At 44.8% G+C, this 19,733-nt stretch overlaps 1 protein-coding gene across 1 annotated transcript; it reads right to left on the reverse strand.

Moving 5' to 3' along the window:
* Nucleotides 1-1,022: 1,022 nt before the first annotated feature.
* On the reverse strand, nucleotides 1,023-16,487 carry CASS4 (Cas scaffolding protein family member 4). The gene is made up of 6 exons (XM_010150666.1): nucleotides 16,470-16,487; nucleotides 10,370-10,798; nucleotides 7,146-7,250; nucleotides 5,997-6,146; nucleotides 3,047-4,381; nucleotides 1,023-1,436 (listed from the first exon to the last, which is right to left on the reverse strand). The coding sequence occupies exons 1-6, from the start codon at nucleotides 16,485-16,487 to the stop codon at nucleotides 1,023-1,025; spliced, it is 2,451 nt and encodes an 816-aa protein (XP_010148968.1).
* Between the last annotated feature and the right edge of the window lie 3,246 nt (nucleotides 16,488-19,733).

Genomic DNA, 19,733 nt, shown 5'->3' on the forward strand with positions numbered 1-19,733 from the left:
GTGAGACTATTAAATTTCAGATAAAAACTTTAAAATAAATTAATCATGAAAAATACAAACAACGCAAGCATACAACCAGGCGACCTGGGTGGTTACAGGGCCTTCCTCGCTGCTGTATTTCACATCCAGCAACTTCAGGGATAAGGCTAATGAGCAACACAGACCAACGAGCAAGGGCCAGCACGAGAACCCCGCGTGCGCTGGGTGCCCAGCAAGAAATAACCTCCCCGGTTGGTAGGAAGAGCTTGTCCAAAGCCTCTGTGTATTTAGTGGCTCAAAGAAATTCTGTTTCAGTTGGAGCAATGCTCTGGACCCTTCAAGCTGTGATGGAGGATGGCTGAGGTGTGCTCCCTACAGGTTTATCGGGAGCCAGGACACCTCCAAGTCAGTTTTCCTCTGTGCTCAGATACCAGCTGGAGCATTTCCCATCAACATCTAGGCTATGTGTAGTACCTGCCAGTCCTGTAATACACTAGTCGCATTTCCACATTTAAAAACAAATCAGCTTTGCAGCTGTTTAAAAAAAAAAAAAATTGTAATTGCAATTTTTGAGTAAAGTCCCCAAGAAACCATCGATGATGGGACTATAAGTTACAGAACGTTGTGCAGCAAAATTTAAAGAGGGACTTCACATACCCCAATAGAAAAAAAAATAAAAAGGAAAATACATTTAACTGACCCACACAGAAATTAAAAAAATAAGAAATCAGCCAGATAATAAAATCATTTTGCTCTAATACACAGCAAACATTTTTGCCCAGCCACTAAGATGACGGCATTTCCGGGCAGGATCTGAACAATAGAGAAGTATGTGTGGACCTAATTCTACAACTCCTCTTCTGCACCTGCTGTTGCATGGATCTTCACCTGCTAAAAGTGCACCAGCACCCCGGGAACTGCCCGGCAGGAGTTCTTAGAGATGCCTGAAAGTTGGTGTCACTGAGCTGCATTTGGCCCCCTTGGCTGCCACATGCCGAAAGAGCAACAGCAACGGAGAATCTGTAAAAACAGCCAAGTGTCTTTCATTCCATCATGGCTCTGAACTGCTGCGTGTACTTGGACAGCTCCTCAGTTTGATCCTGAAGTTCCCTCATGGCATCTGCGTTTGGATATTGTAACGCAGCACTTTTGGTGGCAAGAGCCAGGTTCTTCAAGAGGCTGCAAAACCGGCTGCTGCTGTGGAGAACGTGGTTCCGAGCGTCTCTTTCTTGAGTTTCCTGGCAGAGAGAATCCACTAGCTTTTGTCCCACCATAATGATCAATTTGCTGTGGGATATGAAGACTTCGGGTGGCTGGTTGTTGCTCAGACTATTAGTAAATACACCAATTGCCTTGTGAAGTGCTCCAAAACACAGCTTACAGTGTTCTGGGAGGGCGATTTTCTTTGCAGAGTCCTGCTTGCTTTGAGTTTCAGTCTTTTTTGCTGACGGCAAAACCTGGAAAAGGGTTTAAAAAAAAAACAGGCTCAGCTTGGTGGCACACGGGCTGTTTCTTGGTTTGTTCTAATCTATGTTCTTTACGTTTCTTCACTTACAGCGAGCTTCGTTAGTTAGTCTGCAAATCTCCCCAGTGCAGGAGTCTCTTACAGTAATTTCTCTTTCAATAAAGTACTGGAATTCAAAGTGATATGTTCTCCTTATTGCCTTTTTTTCCCCTGAACAAATTTCACTGAACACTATTTTAATAATGGAAAGCACACGAAGTTCTGTAGCTGAACATCCATCCTTTATACTGTCTGGACTTCAAGCTTTCAGACAGTAACAAAACATTTAGATTTGATTGTTAATGGTACTGACCTCATGAGGGTTATGAATAATTAAAACTATAGAATAACAGGAAAGTCAATCCTTACACCACTGCATGGCAAGATATTTTGAAATACTAATTTTCACAGCCTGATCCCAAACGATACACAAAGGCAAGCAAATAAATAGTGTAACTTTAAACCAGAGTGCTTTGTTACATTTGAAGGAAATAAATGTTTTGCATGGGTTTTCAACAGTAATTTTAAGAACTAGTTCTGGGAAAATGAACTATGAGAAAACAAATAGATGTCTATGTATAGATACATGTGTCCAAATGCAAAGTATTTTGACTTTTAGCAGGCACAGAAATCAGGGACTAGAGTCCTCACAAGTAGGAGTTTTCAAAATCAGAAATACCTTTGGTTTTGAATCTGTGCTCTTCTTTGCTACTTCTTTACTTGAAATGATTTTCTGTGCCTGTTACAAATCAAAATGAAACCAAAGTTGAAATGGCTTACATAAAATATTTAAATGTAAATGTGTTTTTCTCTTATTTCAGACGGGAAGCGACCACTTGCTATGCAGCCTTCACGGTACGGGCAACAATGGTACATTTATTAGAAGCAACTGAAGGTTTTTTACTGAAAAGTTAGTCTCTGATCCTGCAAGATCCAAGACTGAAACCAACATTAATAAAATATAACATTTCCTAAATTCTAAGGACAAGCCAGCATTTATTTGTGAAACCAAGAGGTTTATAACCTTAGTAGACATCTCAGTATTTCTGAGCAGAATGATTCTAACAAACATCCAAAATTATTCTAACAAGTAAATTTGATAATGCACTGTAAGAGTTTAATTTGTTAAATCAAAATTTTCTTCAGATGTATGCTTTCCAATATATCTCAAGTTAAAGAGTTAGCATTTCTTGTACAGTCATGTCAGAGTCAAACAAACAAATGTACTGGCAAGAAGAGAACTACTAGTCAAAAGATAAGAAATAAATTGCTAACCCCCAGCTACAAGCTGTCTCTCAAATCAATTTGAACAGGCAAGGTAAACATCTTTTCCCAGTGCTGGCTGGCTGCCCAGGTAAATTCTCAAATGCCAGTTGCCTTTATTAAGCTTACTGGTCATTCTACACGTGCCGTCTAGCACTAACAAAATGAATCCACGTGAAGTCTGGAAAACAGGAAGTAGTGCAAACTGAATTTGGCACTAGTACAGGGATAAAACAGGGCTAATAGCTTCATATCTGCAAGCGATCAGGAGCACGGGCAGTAAAATCCAGTTATACTGACCTGTAACTGCACATACTCAGAGCCCTCGGTGAGGTTTTCTTTTGGTTTCTCAGCAGAGACCTGACTTGGGTTGGGTTTATCAGGAGGATTTCTTTGAAGCGAATCTATTTCTATTCTTCTTGGCACTGCGATTTGTTTTGCCATTTTATATTCAGGGTTCACTTTTGATTGCTTCATTTCTTCTTCCTTCTCGTCCTTTCTGAAGAGCAGCTTTCCGTTGGCAATGACGATGGATACAAACCGCTTGATATCATCTGGAATCGTACGGGCTACCATAACGAAGCGATCAAGATCGTCTGGGTTGTTCTGAGGTTTCCTGAGGACCAAAGCCTCTAGTGACCAGTGGCAGTTGTTTAGAGCTTCTCTTGTTTCTGTTAAAATTTGGAAGGAGTTCATAAGAATTTCTAGCTGTTTTTTAATTCTGGTCTGAAGGTTGCTATCAGTGAGGTAAGAGGCATTTACCTTTACGACTCGGGCAAAAGCCAGGAATTCTCCCAGGGATACTTTTATGTGATCGACTGCCCTGTGGATTTCTTCAATGCTTTTCTCTAGGTGTTCTTGTAATCTCCATTTACTGCTCACAAAGATCATTAAACTTGCAACCGAGCTGGATACACTGTGCTGCAATCTAGTCAGTGTCTCTATGGCTATGTCAAGGTCCAGTTTAATTTCTTTGGCAGGCTCTTCTGATGATGATGTAAAAAAGGACTCGGCGGAAGCGTTTGAGGATGTAGAGAGTGTGCTGCTTCTGCTGTCCACACTAGAAACAGATAATGTGTCTTGTTCTCTTTTGGCATCTCTTGAGGGCTGAGGAGGAGCACTGTATGCTTGGTCTCTAGAAGTATCACTGGTTTTTTCCATCTCTTTCTTGGACTGCAAAGCAGTGGGCAAACCTTTTGGAATATCATAGACATTCTCTTCAGAAATCTGATTCTCAGCCTTTGGATCCAGAGGACCTGGGGGTACATCACAGTTACCGTTTTGTGGCAAAAAAAGCACGTCCCGTGAGGATGGAACATCGTAGAGATTGATATCTGGAAATGTTAATTTCCGTTGTGTTGGTGGGATATCATATAATTGTGGATTTACAACTTTGGCTTCAGCATTTGTTGTTAGTGCCTTGTACCTGGCTGGCGGTATATCATACAGCATCTGGTTCTCCAAGGAATGGCCAGAAGGGTTTTGTTTTAACCCTGTTTTTTCAGGTGACACTGGAACATCATAAATCCATTCTGACTTTCGAGGATTTGGCAAGGTATTGTAATGGCCCCAGAACTTTTTCTGAGAGTCATTTTCTGGAACATCAGTTTCTCTTTTGGGAGGGACATCATATAACTGCAACAGAGCACACAGGATTCAGAAACCATGTTTTTAAATGGGAAATAAGAAATAAAACTGAATTCTCAGAGCATGTAAGTACATGCAACTCCAGTAATGTCAGTTACTGCACCATGAAAAGGCTAGCACGTATTTTTAATTTGTTTTTCTAAAGTGGACAAGCTGTACATATGAAACTTAAAATATTTTGAGCGCAGGTGATTAAATCCTACAGCACTGTCCCAAGCCAGTGAAATCTGTGGGCTCATCCCTGGCTCCTTAGGGGTCAGAAACTCAGTTTCCTGGAATGGCTACAAGAAAACTGAAATGCCAGTTTATTAGTAGGCAACGTTAAACACTCAGTTTTACAGAATGAAGACTTTATTAGCCTCTGCATAAGAAAACACTTGAATTTCCAGTATCCCCACCCATATTCATATGCATACCCTGACCAAAAAATCACCAACAGATATGGCTGACTATTCTGAAATAACTGCAATGAGTTTAAATTTTGACTTGAGACGGGTTTGCTAAGATGGATACAGGTCTGCCCGAAATGCGTGCATGTGTGCAGCTGAAATCTCTAAGCTGGAAAACGTGAGTGCAAGACCAGCCTAATAGTAAGATGATTCTGTGATTCTAATAGGTGCTTCAGGAGGGATCGTACCTGTATGCCACACAAGCATGAGGGAGGAGTGCAAGGATCTATAGGAGCACGCAGCAATAAGAAACAACTGAAGGTCCTGCTATGTAATAAAAATTTCAGAAAGAACCGTCCAGGTTCTTCCCCATTCACAGAAAATGTGTGTAGAAGGGGAGCCCAAACATGGGTGTGTCAGACCAAAGCCAGGATTTTCCAAATTGTCCACGAAAAAAGAATTCTAAGAAAATTTTATTTTGGAAGCAATGATAAACCGTGTCTCTGAAAGGAAATTTGCTCCCAGGCTGTTGCAGCTGGTCGGTACGATTGTTAACAGCCATGAAGATGTCAGGAATGTCATCTGCCAGCATCCCAGTTCTGGGGAGCACCAGTCCTACTGTCAGCCCTGGGGGTGTGTGCCAAGCAGCCTGTCAAAATTCTCTTGAATCCTAAAACTGTTCAGGAAACCTAAAATAAACTCAACTAATAAAGACTTTCCATCGAGGCATTTTATTTGTCATGAAATTTCAGATTAGCCCTTTTTTCAAGGACGGTACTTGTCAAACAGTGGAGAAGAGATGGGAAGCATGACCCCCCCCACTAAGGCTACTCCCAAAGCCAGGTGTGTTCCACTGTTCAAAAATGGTGGCAGGAAAGTGCTGCATGGAACGGGAACAGTTGCCGAGCACTTCAGTATCACAAACAATCAGACATTCAAGAATGGAGGGTGCTGAAATTGCACTTTGCACTGTCATAAAAAGATGAAGGAAGATATCTTGTTGCCTGCAGTCTAATAAGCAAATGCAAACGCAGTGGTAGCTCTAGTATGTGCCCGGGTATCCAGGAGCCAGGTGGTTCCTGTAAGGACTGAGACATGCTGGTGAGCATCCCCACGATCCTCACCTGCAAGCACAGCTCCAAGGAGGTTTGGCACACATGCCTAACATCAAGCAGTGAGAGATTATTCTTGTGTCTCCAGTGAGTCTTACTTACATTGCCTGCTGGTGAGTTGTTCTGGGTAACGGCTCCTGCCTTTTCTGGGCTGGATGGAATGCTGTAAAGCTGTTTCTTCTCTTCCTGGAAACACTTTGTGGATCTGACCAGCAGAGAGCCCTTTCGTGCGGAGGGTGGGGTGGCACCGCTCTGGTCAAAGGGAACAAACCAGGTTGGCTTCAGGCTAGTGGAATCAAAGGCTTTCAGGCCCTGTACTGCGTGCTCTCGTTTGGAGGCGTGGGTGAAGCTGCCTGCGGCAGAGCCTTCCCACGGCACTGCCAGCAGAGCAGCGGGCACCAGCCGGTGCCAGGCAGCCACCACCCACACACCTGGCTTTGGGGGCTGAGCTGGCATCACCCCACTTGTGCAAAGTGAGTAACACAAAGTGTTTTTGGACAACTTGATAATAAATGAATTAGAGTGGGCTGAACCCTGCACTGCTGGGTGCTGCCAGGGAGTGTGAGGAGCATGGGGAGGCACCACAGACATGCTCCAGCCCCAGACACCTTCGTGTGGTAGGTGATGGGATGGGGCCTGGCGTCTGTCCCAGCCTGGTGACCTGCACAAGCTGTAGGGAGACACAGAGGAAATGTGACATTCGCTCTCCCAAGGGAAGCTTGGGGAGAGCAAGATCATGTAACAGGACGCTTCAGTGGTAGATGCAATCGACGTCGCCCCTCCCCGAGTGCGTCATGGTTACATGATCTAACCCCTCGCGTTTGGTTGCCCAGGAGGTGGGTGGTGTGGGTGACAGTTTCTTTCTGTGCCTGCACTAGTGACTCTTCTGTGACTATCCTGAAATCTTCCCAATCAAATGACACAGAGACAAAGCACATTTCCTGATGGACAAACCATGGCAGAGGTTGATGCTCTGATACTTAGAACTCATCTGTGCCCTGGAACTCAGTCACAGTGAAACCAGAAGTGTTTACTAGAAACGCACCAGATTAAAGACACATTTCTCTAAATGTCTAACAAATTCAAGAGAACTGCTTTAGGTTTTGAACTTCCCTAAAAGTAGATGATTTTCTGCCATATTTTACAAAAAAGCGAACTGGGAAACACTAGAACTGACCTTAAAATCTCTTCTGAGGTCCTACAGGGTTGCAGCTCCTGGGGAGGAGGTGGGGGGGCGGTGGCAAGACTCACCTGTGTGAGTAAGGACTCCCGGCGCTGTGTGGATGGCACATCGTACACCTCACTCCTGATATTTGGGACTGAAGCCCAGCAGGCTCTCGGGAGAGTAAGCAGGTGCTTAGAGGGGGAGAAAAAGCAATAATGAGAAAGCTGCAGTGAGCAGTAAGGTCAGGACATCTTTGAACACTCCATTAGTTGAACAGGCAGCCGTTAGAGTAACCACTCTGAGGAGATTAAAATCCTTTCAGCTTTTCACTGATGGTGGTAGACGGGAACAGACCTCACAAGCAGGCATGGTATTTTTTTCCCCATAGTTCTCCTTTACCAGCATTTCTGCTTTATTTCAGATAAGGTAAGAATTGGCACATACAAATCAAAGACAATCTGCTTTACGAACTGAGGGAGGCAAAAGATTTGGAGAAAATCCAGCTCCAGTTATCACTTGAATCTTTAGACTACCCAAAAGCAGAACCACTAAAAAAAGAAATCTGGGGAATTTCTACTTCTCCAGACTCACAGAGCCATAAGGTCAAGCCATATTTACTGGGAGCAAAAGCAGCAAAAATGTACAGGCTGAGGTACATTATTCCACAGTTACAAAACACCAACTCATTTGGAAGGAGTAAACATAGAGAAGACTGATATGAGAACTACATTATCTAGGTTAATTACACCCTAATTCTTCTGTTTGCTTAAAGCATCATTTTAAGAGCTGTGACCAGATCTATGGGCCAATTAGTTAAGATGCCAAAATATGAATGTTGGGAAAGGACTTTTTTAAAAATCAACCCCCAAAACATGAGTTTTGTTCATGTGGCATGGGTTTAGTCTGGCTCCCCACAGTTGGTTTATAAGTGGAGTACCGTAAACTACTGACCCACAAAACTACCACTGCGTTACAATGAATTATTTAAAAACAGAGGTAGCGTTCTCCATTGCATAGCGAGTGTTGTAGTGACTGAATCTAGGAGAAATATGGTCAAGGAACAAGACTCTAGCTTTACAACAGCTTGTTTCATCTTTGTGAAAGCTCTTAGCTCTCATCTGAAGAAAGGGAACGATGAGTGAACACACATCCCCTGAGCTCTCTGTGATTTGAGCCATCTTGTTGCAGAGACATAAAAGAGACTTTCCTGAGTAGAAAGGGTAAAAGGTCAGCGGTACCAAGAAAGCCATCCTTAGCCCAGGCCTGTTTGCAGGTGGCAGAACTTATTCAGTATACAGCAAAAAGGAAACTCACCGAACATCATATCTTACTACCACTTTGAGAACAAACTGAAGTACTTCCAGTCACAGTAAAGCCAGGAGGTGCCCTGTGTACCAGGCAACAAATAAAGAAATGACGAGGCTTTTTAGGGTGAAAGCACACCAGCTTTGAGGGATTTTGTTTTGGTTTATTGCATTCAATCAGCTCCCTCAAAGACGTAGAGTGGCTTTACCCAGCTGCTCAGAGGACAGCTGACTATGCCAGGAACTTTGCCAGTTGTCCCACAGGATCTACACGGGGCGGTCTGGAGCGCCGCGGTTCCTCCTGCGCTCGCACAGGCTGTCACCCCGCACCTCCCCGCGCAGGAGCACAGCTCCTGACCACCACGGCACAGTTGGTGCACAGCTGTGACGCTGTGCAAGAGGCAAATCTGCATTCCTAAATCACAAAAGCAGGCTAGGACATTGGTTTTTCCTTTCTGTTAGTAAACAAGGCTTAGGTATCTAAACTCATGAAATGACAGACGGGAGTAGCCAAGGAGAGCTTCTGTCGGGCCATTCATTCAGATAAAGAATCAAAGAATAAAAATTTTCAGCCTGGTTTGCTGGCACCACATGAAAAATTTGTATCAAGCTCACATTCAATTTGCCAACACCTTCTTTAGGGTTAGGAATGTGGAGAAATCGGATCACGGCGAGTGCAAAAGGGTCTTTTGTAGCTATTAGTCAGTCTGAGCCTGCAGTTATGGTAACTGTGCACAAAGGCTGAAGTGCAGCTGCAGCGCTGAGAACTGGGTTTCAGTCACCAGAATTGTTACGACTTTGTCTGTTTAGCAGCCCCCTGTTTGCCACACGGCAGGAACCAGCACCTCAGTTTCCATAACTTGCCTTTCGGCACAGTGGGAGGAAAGCCGGGGGACAGTCCCATAAATCAAATGATCTTTAAATCGGCTTAAAGGCTGTATAGGGCTGAATTTCTTTCGTTTTCCTTTCTCAATTAAGATTTCTAATGTGATTTTCATACACAGAATAAGAGCCTCCCAGGGCTGAACAGCTCACAGAACTGAACAAAAACTTGCACTTGAACTCCCTCCCCACCTCATCCATTTACCTTTCATTATGAAAGATTCCCCATTCATTTAATGTTGAAGAAAGCACAAGTTTTTGATGTTAAGACACTTGATGCCACATTTCGTCAAATTCCATGTTCCACGTACACGTTCCATTTGAACACCCAACGCAAGGAGCAGGGAGAAAGAAGCAGCCAGGCAGCTGCAATGAAACCCTGCCCAACTAGGTTTGCAATTCCCCCAGTAACTGGGGGGACTGGTGGTTGCCCTCATCCCATACACCCTGCTCACTGCCTCAGCAGGAGCAACAACAGGTTTGGAGAGAAACTGCTTCAGACTACACAACCAAACCCAGCGCCCTCCAGTATGTCTAAAGCAGGTGCTGCTACTTTTTGCAAGCGTAGTGACAACCCTGAGTAGCAGAAGAGAGAGGCAGCAGCACTCTGAGCTTGCTGAGGTGCTGGGAATAGTACAAACTAGACCAAAGGCAGCAGTCACACAGCAAAGCATGATTATTTTTTTTTTCTAAATTATGAATCATCTTCCTCTGCAGATGGATGCAAAGACCCCACATGTGACCAGAGGGCTCTGGATGGACCACCAGAGGAGAAAGTTGTGTCCTGTTATTGTAACTCTGAGGTAGGTTTGTAAAAAAATTCTAGATTCTTCCAAACAAATGGTATATTCTTTACTTCCTGCCGTATTTTACAGCTGCTTTAAACTGTCAAAAAAAGTGAGGGACTACAGAATATAGAGACTCTCATCTGTTGCCCAGAGCAGCATTTGTCACATGATGCTATAAGTGTAGTAGAATTGATGGAAGTTTCCTAAACACCCTTTATTGAATGGCTTTGTTGCAAATTCTACCAAAATGCTCAGGCCAATAGCCTTTATTATTTTTCCACTCCCAATGATTGTTTTAATAACATTTGTTACTTTTATAGCTCTTTATATTCTTACCTGGTTTGTTGAGGTTTGGGTCCTTTCACTGAGCAGCTGTGCAGCCAAGGCTGGTACCTGGTATATTCCTTGGGCAGGCGGGGTGGGGACCTGAGCCGGAGATTTAACCCACCCCTCCATCTTCTCATAGGTAGACGACAACACGGTAGGCTTGGGGACGGAGGGAACCTGGTAGATGTTTTGTTGGCCCGCTGGTGACTCTGCAGGGTTGCTTTGGGTGGAAGGAGGCAGCAGGACAGCCTGAGAGGTGGCGAGGAGCTGGAGGCGGTTAGCGGGGGCCAGGCCCTGCCTGCCGTGGAGGGAGCATTTCCACCAGCCCTCACTGCCAATGACATTCTGGTCCAGAACCGTCAGGATGTCTCCTTTGCGGAAGGCCAGCTCATCTGAGCACTCCGCCTTGTTGTCATAGAGCGCCTTTGCCAAGATATTCTGGAGAAAGAAGAAACACCAACATTGCACTGTTACACCAGCAAAAGCATTAATTAGTTTCCAGTCTGGTGTTTATCTCCACCTTAATTTCAATTTAATTCAAGTCCACTGGTTTTCACATCAAACAACATTTCTCAGAGCATTAGTTTCAGAGTTCAACATTTGCAGCCTGTCTGCTGTGTTTGGTGAGGTAAAGAGACAGATAATAATGCTGCAATATGTTTCTTCACCACCTTCCCAAACACAACCCTCCCTCACGCAAAGGCTCTTGCACAGCACTGTTAATCTGCATTACTTGGACTTTATTAACATCCCTGTGTGAAAAATAGGTGATTTTTCCTATTGGAATTCTGTGAATTCTTTGGCAGAAGCTGCAGAGAAGATGCATCAACCACCCAAAAATAAAACTCATGCCTCCCTGCCTGCTACCCCGTTTATCTGAGGACTTCAGCAGCACATGAGAAAGGCTAATTATTTCTTACCTGAAACGCTGCTTATTTTCCTTTCTATTTTTTCCCCTCAAAGAGCTTTTGAAGACAGACCTCTCAGCCACGTCGGTGCCAAGGGTGTTAATAAGTGCCCAGTGGCAACCCCTGCGTCAGGAATTCTGCTGAAGAGCAGCGGTGGGCTGCAGTGTTCTGAGACCCAGCCTCCAGCTAGCTGCGCCCATGACCACCCCAGACTACAGAGCTGGATCCGACTGATTCGGAGCATCCCAGGCTAATGATTTTATGTGACATGTTAGCTCAGGGAAAATGTAGTCATGCACACAGTGGCACCAAACAAATAGTTCTGCTGGCTGTTAAGTCTTCATAGCAGGTCAGTGTGTTCACAAGCTTATCTCCAGGTAAGCACAGCCGAAACAGTTTCTGTGTTTCTCTCCGTCACACAGACATCACCTGTATCTGAATACTTCTGTCTCCAGTATGTCTTGCAGCATCTGCATACAGCACTCTTATTGTAAATTTTGATTTTTTTAGACAGGAAACCAAGGAAAAATAGAGTGTCTTTAAGATCACAGAAAATCTGTGAGATGGCAAATACCAATATTTCCCAGCTTCTTTAGCCCAGAAAAGCCCTACTTGTCTTAGCTGAAGCCCATAGATTTCTGGCAATCATGAGCGTGTAGATCACCTCATTTTATTTTTAGCATATTCACTGGGGGCATTTGCTTACTCATTACAGGATGACAGCTCAAAGAATGAAAAGCAGCAGCAGCAGGTAGCTTTATTCACCCGAGGCATTTGTGCAAAGGGCAGAGCGAGTTGTGGACGTAGTGCTTTTCAGTACAAGAAACCATTTGCTCTTGGCTTTAAAACAACGCTGACTGCTTCCCAGTCTGCGGGATGCTGACTGTGTTTCAGCATTAGTTTCTTATCAGAAAGTGCAAGTAATGTGCAAAGAGATAGTACCCAAATAGGAAACGTGATGCCTTGTATTTTTGTCCAGAGCATTTGCTGTAAAGCAACAGCTGGCTTGAGGCTGCAGCAGCAGAAAACCAATTTGTCAGCTCAGCCGCTGAAAGTGGCCTGTTGTTAGGGACACGCATTTCTTCATCAGCGTGGCCGTGAACAATGGCCTTTTCATGATACATGGGCTTGCCCGTCAGCAGCTGCCAGAGATGGACAACAGTCCCATTCACCTTATGGCAGAGCCTGGTTAAGACAGTCGCCTTGCCTTGAACATGGGAGCCCACTTTCTATTTGGGCGATGCCAAATGCGCTGAAGCACCTGTGTTGAAGCCAGGCCTTGAGGAATCCTGCCCTAGAGTACAGCCCCGGGTGGGTTTGGGCTTCTGTGCTGGTTTTGGTTAAACCATCCCAGGATGCTGTTGGAATTGTAAAAAAAGAAAACCAGCCAGCTTTTCCTATTGTTCATGAGCAACATTTCTGGATCTAGCTTAACATTGATGCCTTCTTGCTGGTCGCTCTGCAGACGTGCTGAAAGACAGACCCTTTTCTTAAAGAACTGAAGAGGATGCGCAGAGGGACGCTCTCCCCCTCTTGCAAACAGGCAGCTGAAATGTGAAGAGCCTTATCCAGGCGCACACAGGAAATCGGCGGCACAGCCAGGAAGCCTGAGCTCAGGAACTGAGCCTCTGCTTAGTGTGTTAGGCAACAAGACCATCCTTCCTAGCTGCACCCACACAAGTAAAAGGAAAATTTGGCTCATGCTATGGTCTTAAAAGGTGTCTACATGTTGATATTTCCTTGGTTAATTCTTTCCCGTGGAAACAGCATACTAAACACATTATTTGGCCTAATTCCTGAATTAATCAATGTATGAAACTACGCAAGTCTAATTTCAGATCTCATTTGTTTCAGAGTAAATATGCTGATTTTCACTAGGTCAGAGTTGGGCCTGTACGCAGCAGTGAGAACTTCTGCAAACAATTACTGCAGACTACAACCCAAGTTACGTGGCGTGAGGATGTACTCTTCCTATCAGCGACAACAAAACATGGCTGCAGCAGGTATTAGTGGGAGAATTCCAACTATTCTCTCACTTCTTCCCAGACACTGCTAGGTCTGCTTTGCTGTTTCACTAGGTCAGAGTTGGGCCTGTACGCAGCAGTGAGAACTTCTGCAAACAATTACTGCAGACTACAACCCAAGTTACGTGGCGTGAGGATGTACTCTTCCTATCAGCGACAACAAAACATGGCTGCAGCAGGTATTAGTGGGAGAATTCCAACTATTCTCTCACTTCTTCCCAGACACTGCTAGGTCTGCTTTGCTGCAAAATGAGACTCTTCTTCCTAGACACTGCTAGGTCTGCTTTGCTGCAAAATGAGAGGAGCGAGAGAAGAGCCAGGTGAGGGAAAGCATCGGGGAGGTCTAAGCTCCATTCAAGAGCAGAGGGATTCCACACAAAGGTTGTTAAAACTCAACTGACCAACATTTCATTTGGCAAAGTCAGATGAACATACTCAGGGACACCCACACTGAAGGAGAAGTTAAATTTGAAACTTGCACCAGGAAGGTCACAAGCCTTTCCAACAGAGGGGTCTCTTCGCTTGAAGCGCAGCTCACGTGCCTTTGGTTCTGCCCATCGAGCTGTGCAGACATCCAAAGGCGAGTGGCCACGGCAAGGTTCTGATTCTAAACCGAACACCGTGGGTTTGAATTTTGAAAGGTCTCTGATCTGTGGAGCTCAAATTAGGGCATGTGGGCTCACATCTGTAGGCAACACGGATGCCCAGGAACCTTTGAAATCATCTCAATTACAAACCACACAGGAGATTTAAAAAAATTATAGGACACCTTGGACACGCGTGGTCAGTACTGTAGAGTTGGACAGCAAATCTTTTCCACTCTCCATTTCCGTATTGTGGAGGTGCACAGCCAGATCATTCAATTTTCCATTACTTTCTCCCACGAGCACCAGCCCATCACTGGTGACACAGGCCTGCCACCATGGAGATACGATTTCAGGTGACAGTGAAAGGTGTCGGTGACCTAACTGGCTCGCAGACCTTGGTGACATTTTTCAGTGCATTTGAAAAAGGGTAGAGAACCTTAGGGAGGTATTTTAGTGAAGATTTCTTGTCCTTTTGACTTGGAACTAGTTTCTGAAGGAATCTATAGAGGGAAGAAACATCTTTAACAGAATATACTAACAATTTGTAACGAGCAAACTGCAGGAAGGTCCCAGGCAGAACCCTTGCAAAAGACAGCCTCTTGCAGTGCAATGTGAGGATGAAAAAAAAACCAAAAACCAAAACCCCAACAAAAAACAACCTCCAAACCACTAAGACAAAACACCCCCCCCCCCAACATCTTCCCTGAACAGACTGTTCTGTGTATTTTCAGTGCCCACAGCCTGGCAGAAAGATATAGCAATGCACTGAAAAAACACTACCAGCAGCACCACACTACTAAAATAACTTCATTTCTGCTAAATTCTAACCTACCCAAAAAACACAGAAGGAGAAACGTTTTCACGCAGTGTAAAACAACAGATCCAACAGGTCTGCCTTTATGTGCTGCTCTACGCTCTCCTTTGCTCCTTTAGTTACAGGACTACTAAGCCCCCTCCATCTCTGGTTTCCTTTCCGAGCATTCTGGTGGCTCACCAAGCCTGGCAGGGCTGATCCCTCCAGGGCTGATGTGGAAGAGACCTGTGAAGCATTTCTTCTGGGTGGTGCTATCGCCAAAGGAATGCAGGCAATACTCATCATATAAGCTCCATTAGTTTTCCAGGAGTCCCAGCTGCGGATTCAAGAAGTATTAGCCCAGGATGCTGAAACAGATGTTGAAGATCAGCCTAACACTGATAAAACAAACTGTAATAAATCCACAGCAACCGAGCATCATGGGTGCTGATGTGTTTAGCTATTTTGTAGGATACACTTCAAAGCAAGCATTGAACTAGCTGGCTTTGGTACAGGAAAGCACTGCAGTTCTGGCAGCAAAGAGCCTGCTATAGGTTAGCTGATTTTCCAGTGGAGTTTGAGGCAGCATTGAATCCCACAGCACTAGAAAAAGGCTGCTGGAGCCAGTGAGCGGGGCAGATTATGAAAGCTATGTTGGTTATGTCTGCATTGCACTCAGATTAAACCCCTCGCAACGCTCCCACCAAGAAGGCACAGCCATGCTGAGTAAACCAAAGCACTGCGAGGTTGGGTATGGAACCGCCACGCTCCTGGCTGCGCCCCTTGCCGGCACCCAGCCCGCAGCCAGCTCTGCAGCTCAGCATCCCACGGGCTCCATCTGCTCGCGTTAAGAAATAGAGCGAGCTACTGAGAAGCCACTGGATGACAACCCTGTTCCAAGCTGTTTTCCAAAGACATCTCTTTTTTTGGAGACATTTTTAAGAGAACTCATCCCAGACAATTGATTTTGTGGTCCCAGTAACAGTAAGAGCAACGCTATAGACAAAAGTCGCAGGAGGTTTATGGCAGGCGAGTACTTGATCCGGCAGCACAGGGAGCCTTGTAGACCCTCGCCATCTCCGGTTATGCGGTGTGAGGTTATTTGTAGCACAGGCTCTGGCTCCTCCAACGTGGGGCTATTTGTCAGAAATCAGCCCTATCTACACTTCCAGCTGGCCAGGACATATGCAAAGAATCACTGTGGCAGCCCCTTTTTATCGTGTAAGCAGAAGCATCTCTGACCTGCCATTAACTATAAACAAGCCCTGCATTCCCAGGATCGCAGAGGCCTTACAGGGTGCTTAGCTAGGAGGAAGCTGTGCTTTGGGGCCAATGGGATCTGCATGTTTTTTTTATTACCAGAGGAGCGGAAACTGGCTGTCTAACACTATCATCCACAAAATGCCAGCTGTGTATAGTTCTTGTTGTTCCATGCGATCTCATTAATGTGTCCTTACAATAACCAACATGTAATAAGTACTGAAGCAACGCAGATGAGATCAAAGTGCTTTTCCTTCTTGGACGTTTGTTGCTTCTTCCCTGTCAGTACGTCAACAGCCCTGAAAAAAAAAAAAATCTCCCAGGACAAAGAACATCTTAAAAGCCAGTTCATCACCCCATGAGAAAGCACCTCGGCAGGCAGCGCTGTTACTCTTCTCTTGCTGAGCGGATTTTAACAAGACGATGACAGAGCACAGGCCTAGAAAACAGAGGTGGTGTCCCCTGCAACCTCTTCCTGCAGCCCTGTTCTCCCCACACCGAGTCCGTGACCTTGTTACAGCAACAGAAATTACTCACATATCCTGAGCCAACCATGCTGACGGGATTTACGGTGCAAGACCTCTAGTAACACAGACCCAGTGAACTTTGGTGTGAAGAGGAGTTCTCATGCAGCTGCAAGTGTGTCTCCTTTTATTGGGTTGTAGATCGGATGTTAAGATGGTAATTCAGGTTTGTAGGGAGAGTTTTTACCTCTTTATTGTTTGAATATCCTTATCCAGCAACAGTCCCACTACAAAACTGAAAAGCCCTTGGGAGTCTTCAGAATGAAAAGCTGTTAACTCATGTTTATTAATGAGGAAAGGGAAAATTTTAATTAAAGAGTCAGTAAAGCTGCTCTAACCTCAGAATGGGAGTACTCACACAGACTGACATCTGTGCTCTATATATGATAAATATCTGTGCTAAGGCAAATAAACCCCGCTATTACTAAGACCTCCTGCTCCCTCTCCTATCCCAATCTCTATCCTCAGCCTATAGTGTTATGCAACAGAAAAAACACCACCACCAAAACCCCACCCTCATAAAATATATGAAAAATGTTGCTAGAAAAATCTTTCACAATTACCAAGTAATTTGAGCACCTTGCCTGCAAGTCTGCCAAAATAATTTCTTTAGTTCCCTCTTCCCACTCAGTTTGTATTTAGAAACTCCAATTCACTACTCCGTGCTATTTCACATGATATGTGGGTAGTGTAGCATTTGAAATTAAACAAACCAACCAATCATCCAGTGTCTTCTTAAAAGACCTATTGAAATAGTTAAAAAAATAAAAAAGGAGATAGTTTTAATCATGCAAGTTGTTGTGGATGAAGATGAACATTTCTCAGCTGCATTTTGCACACCAATTACCTGTAAGCACTTTTACCGCAGGAACCTGGGGTTTCAAGTCCTTGAGGAGAAGGAAGAGCTACAACTAAAGGCAGGGGGTTGTGTTTGCTAAACAGTTCATCCATCCATGACACCCTCTGACATGTTTACAGAACCGTCCCCAGTTAATCCCTTCACCTCTGAACAAGGCTGAAGAAATAAACATTCTCCATTGCCCTGTTAGCTGGGAACACGCTTCCCAGAGAAAATCCCTTTTAAATGGGCAAAACTTAAATTGGCTCTACTTGGTCAACCCATGCAACTAGTTGTAGAGAGAGTTCACATGGTCAACGCACACAGAAGGTGCTTTAAATGCTCAGATCTTTGTCGACATGGATGTGCCTTCCCCCTAGTCGTGGGTTTGCGCCGCACTCTCCATCTATAACATCTCCTGTGACTTGCAGAAGGCCCTTCTACTTTTTTTTTTTTTTAATCTGTGTATTTTAGAAAAACAAATGTTCTTGTCATACACAAGTTTCACATCCTTTTGTACGCGCTTCAAGAAGGAGCGAATATCAGGCCTTGCTGTTGTTGCCCATCCAAGGGTTAATTGATTTTTGGAGGGTGGAACTGGGTACTAATCATCAGCTTCTGGGTGCTGAATGGTGAGATTTAGACTGCAGGCAGAACCACCTCGGTGGCAACAGTGACCAGTTCACACTGCTCAGCGCTGCAGAGGTGGGGAGCCACAAGCCAGGTCTGGTAATTTTCCCCCAGCTCCCTTTTCTCCACAAATGTGGTTAACAGAATTTAGCCGTGTTAAAGCCAACAGAACCCCACTGTTTTCAGTGTGATCAGGATTCCATTCCCAATCGCGAAGCTTTTACATGTCTGATCTCATGCCCAAGTTCAAGGATAAATAAACTGCCGTTTCCTGATATTTAAAAAAATGTGTTTTGGTTCCTCCTACTATCCAAATGTTTTTACCCATATGCACCCAATTCCTTTACTTTTTTTTGACTTTTCTAAACCTTTTAGAAACTTAATTATATTTTACTACAACATTTATTTCCAAACATGGATTTAAAGATACAGAAAGTTCTGCCAAGTACAAGTTTTCTCCTGCCTCCTAAGTGACAGACACCCCAGAGACTCGTTAGAGCAGGGTCCTCGCTCTCCTTCCTCTGCCTGCCCTGGGAACGGGCAAGAAATCCCTAGAACAGGTTGTTAGGAGCATATCGCAGATTTTCCATCTGCGGTCGCTGCTGGCTGCTCACTCCTGGGTGCGTGAGGTGACAGGACGCCGTCCCGCATCCCATCTGACCATCCATCAGCTGCTGCGATCCGCAGCCGCAGCGGCTCAGGGCTGGGCATTGTCCAATTCCTGATGTATCAGCAGCAACACGACGACGCCCAAAGGCTGCAGCTCCCTCCAGCTACGTGCCCAAAACCGTTAATTCTTTGAGACCACCCTTTTGGGCAAAATTTCCTTTATCTGAGATTTCAGCATGTCTGGGAAGAGGAGTGGATGGCTGCTCGCTCCTGGGCAGTCACGCTGCCCCTTCCCCGGGCATTAACCCGCTGTCCAAGGTGGCCGTGCAGCCCCTGCCCGGAGCTGGAGCTGGCAGATCCAGTTAGTTCCAGCACCACAGACATCCTGCTTAGCACATGGAAGCCGATGCTCGGCGTCCGTGCCTGCACGGTGCTGGAAGCCTGGGCAAGAACGCACAAGATGGATTTGATCCATCCATTCCCCCTCCTCCCAGTGCAGAGCTGCGTTTCCTGAAAAGGAACACTGGCAACTCTCCTTTCCCCTTCTGAGCTTCAGTTCCCTCTGCAGGAGTGCTGCGGGACGTGGTCAATCATTATCCTAGAGAGCACCGGCTTTCCCAGGTCACGTACTCATGTTGAAGTTACTTGACATTTTCTACAGAGTGACTCGTGTTGTTAAAACATTTCTGTTACCCATTTTCTCGTAATCAGTGTAAAAAAACCATCACCTCTTTTGAGATACTGTGGAAATCAAGTGTTAATTATTAAAGCTCCTTATTTCCAAGAAAATATCAAAGCAAGGGGTATCCTGATGGCCAGCCAGGGTCACTCATCCTAACTTTTTTAATACAGCACATTATCGCCCAACATGTGTGGTACAAAACCTTACCCTTCTTAACCATGCTGTTGTCCTTGACACAGCTTCTTTTTTCCAGTTTAACTTGGATTGTATGTTAAAAATTAGGACCAAGCTTCTTTTTTCCAGTTTAACTTGGATTGTATGTTAAACATTAGGACCATGGGCTCGGTTCGTACCGTGCAAACAGGATCAACAGCACACTTTGAAAAGCGATGCTGACAGATGCGGGGTTTGCACTGCGTACCCTCCCACTACAAACGAAACAAGGAAAACCATCACAGCAATTGCCACAGAAATAAAATAATGTAATACTCACATTGACCTTCATTTTGCTGTCTCCT

This window comes from Eurypyga helias, unplaced genomic scaffold (assembly GCF_000690775.1).
Source record: "Eurypyga helias isolate BGI_N326 unplaced genomic scaffold, ASM69077v1 scaffold24254, whole genome shotgun sequence".
Lineage (NCBI taxonomy): Eukaryota > Metazoa > Chordata > Aves > Eurypygiformes > Eurypygidae > Eurypyga > Eurypyga helias.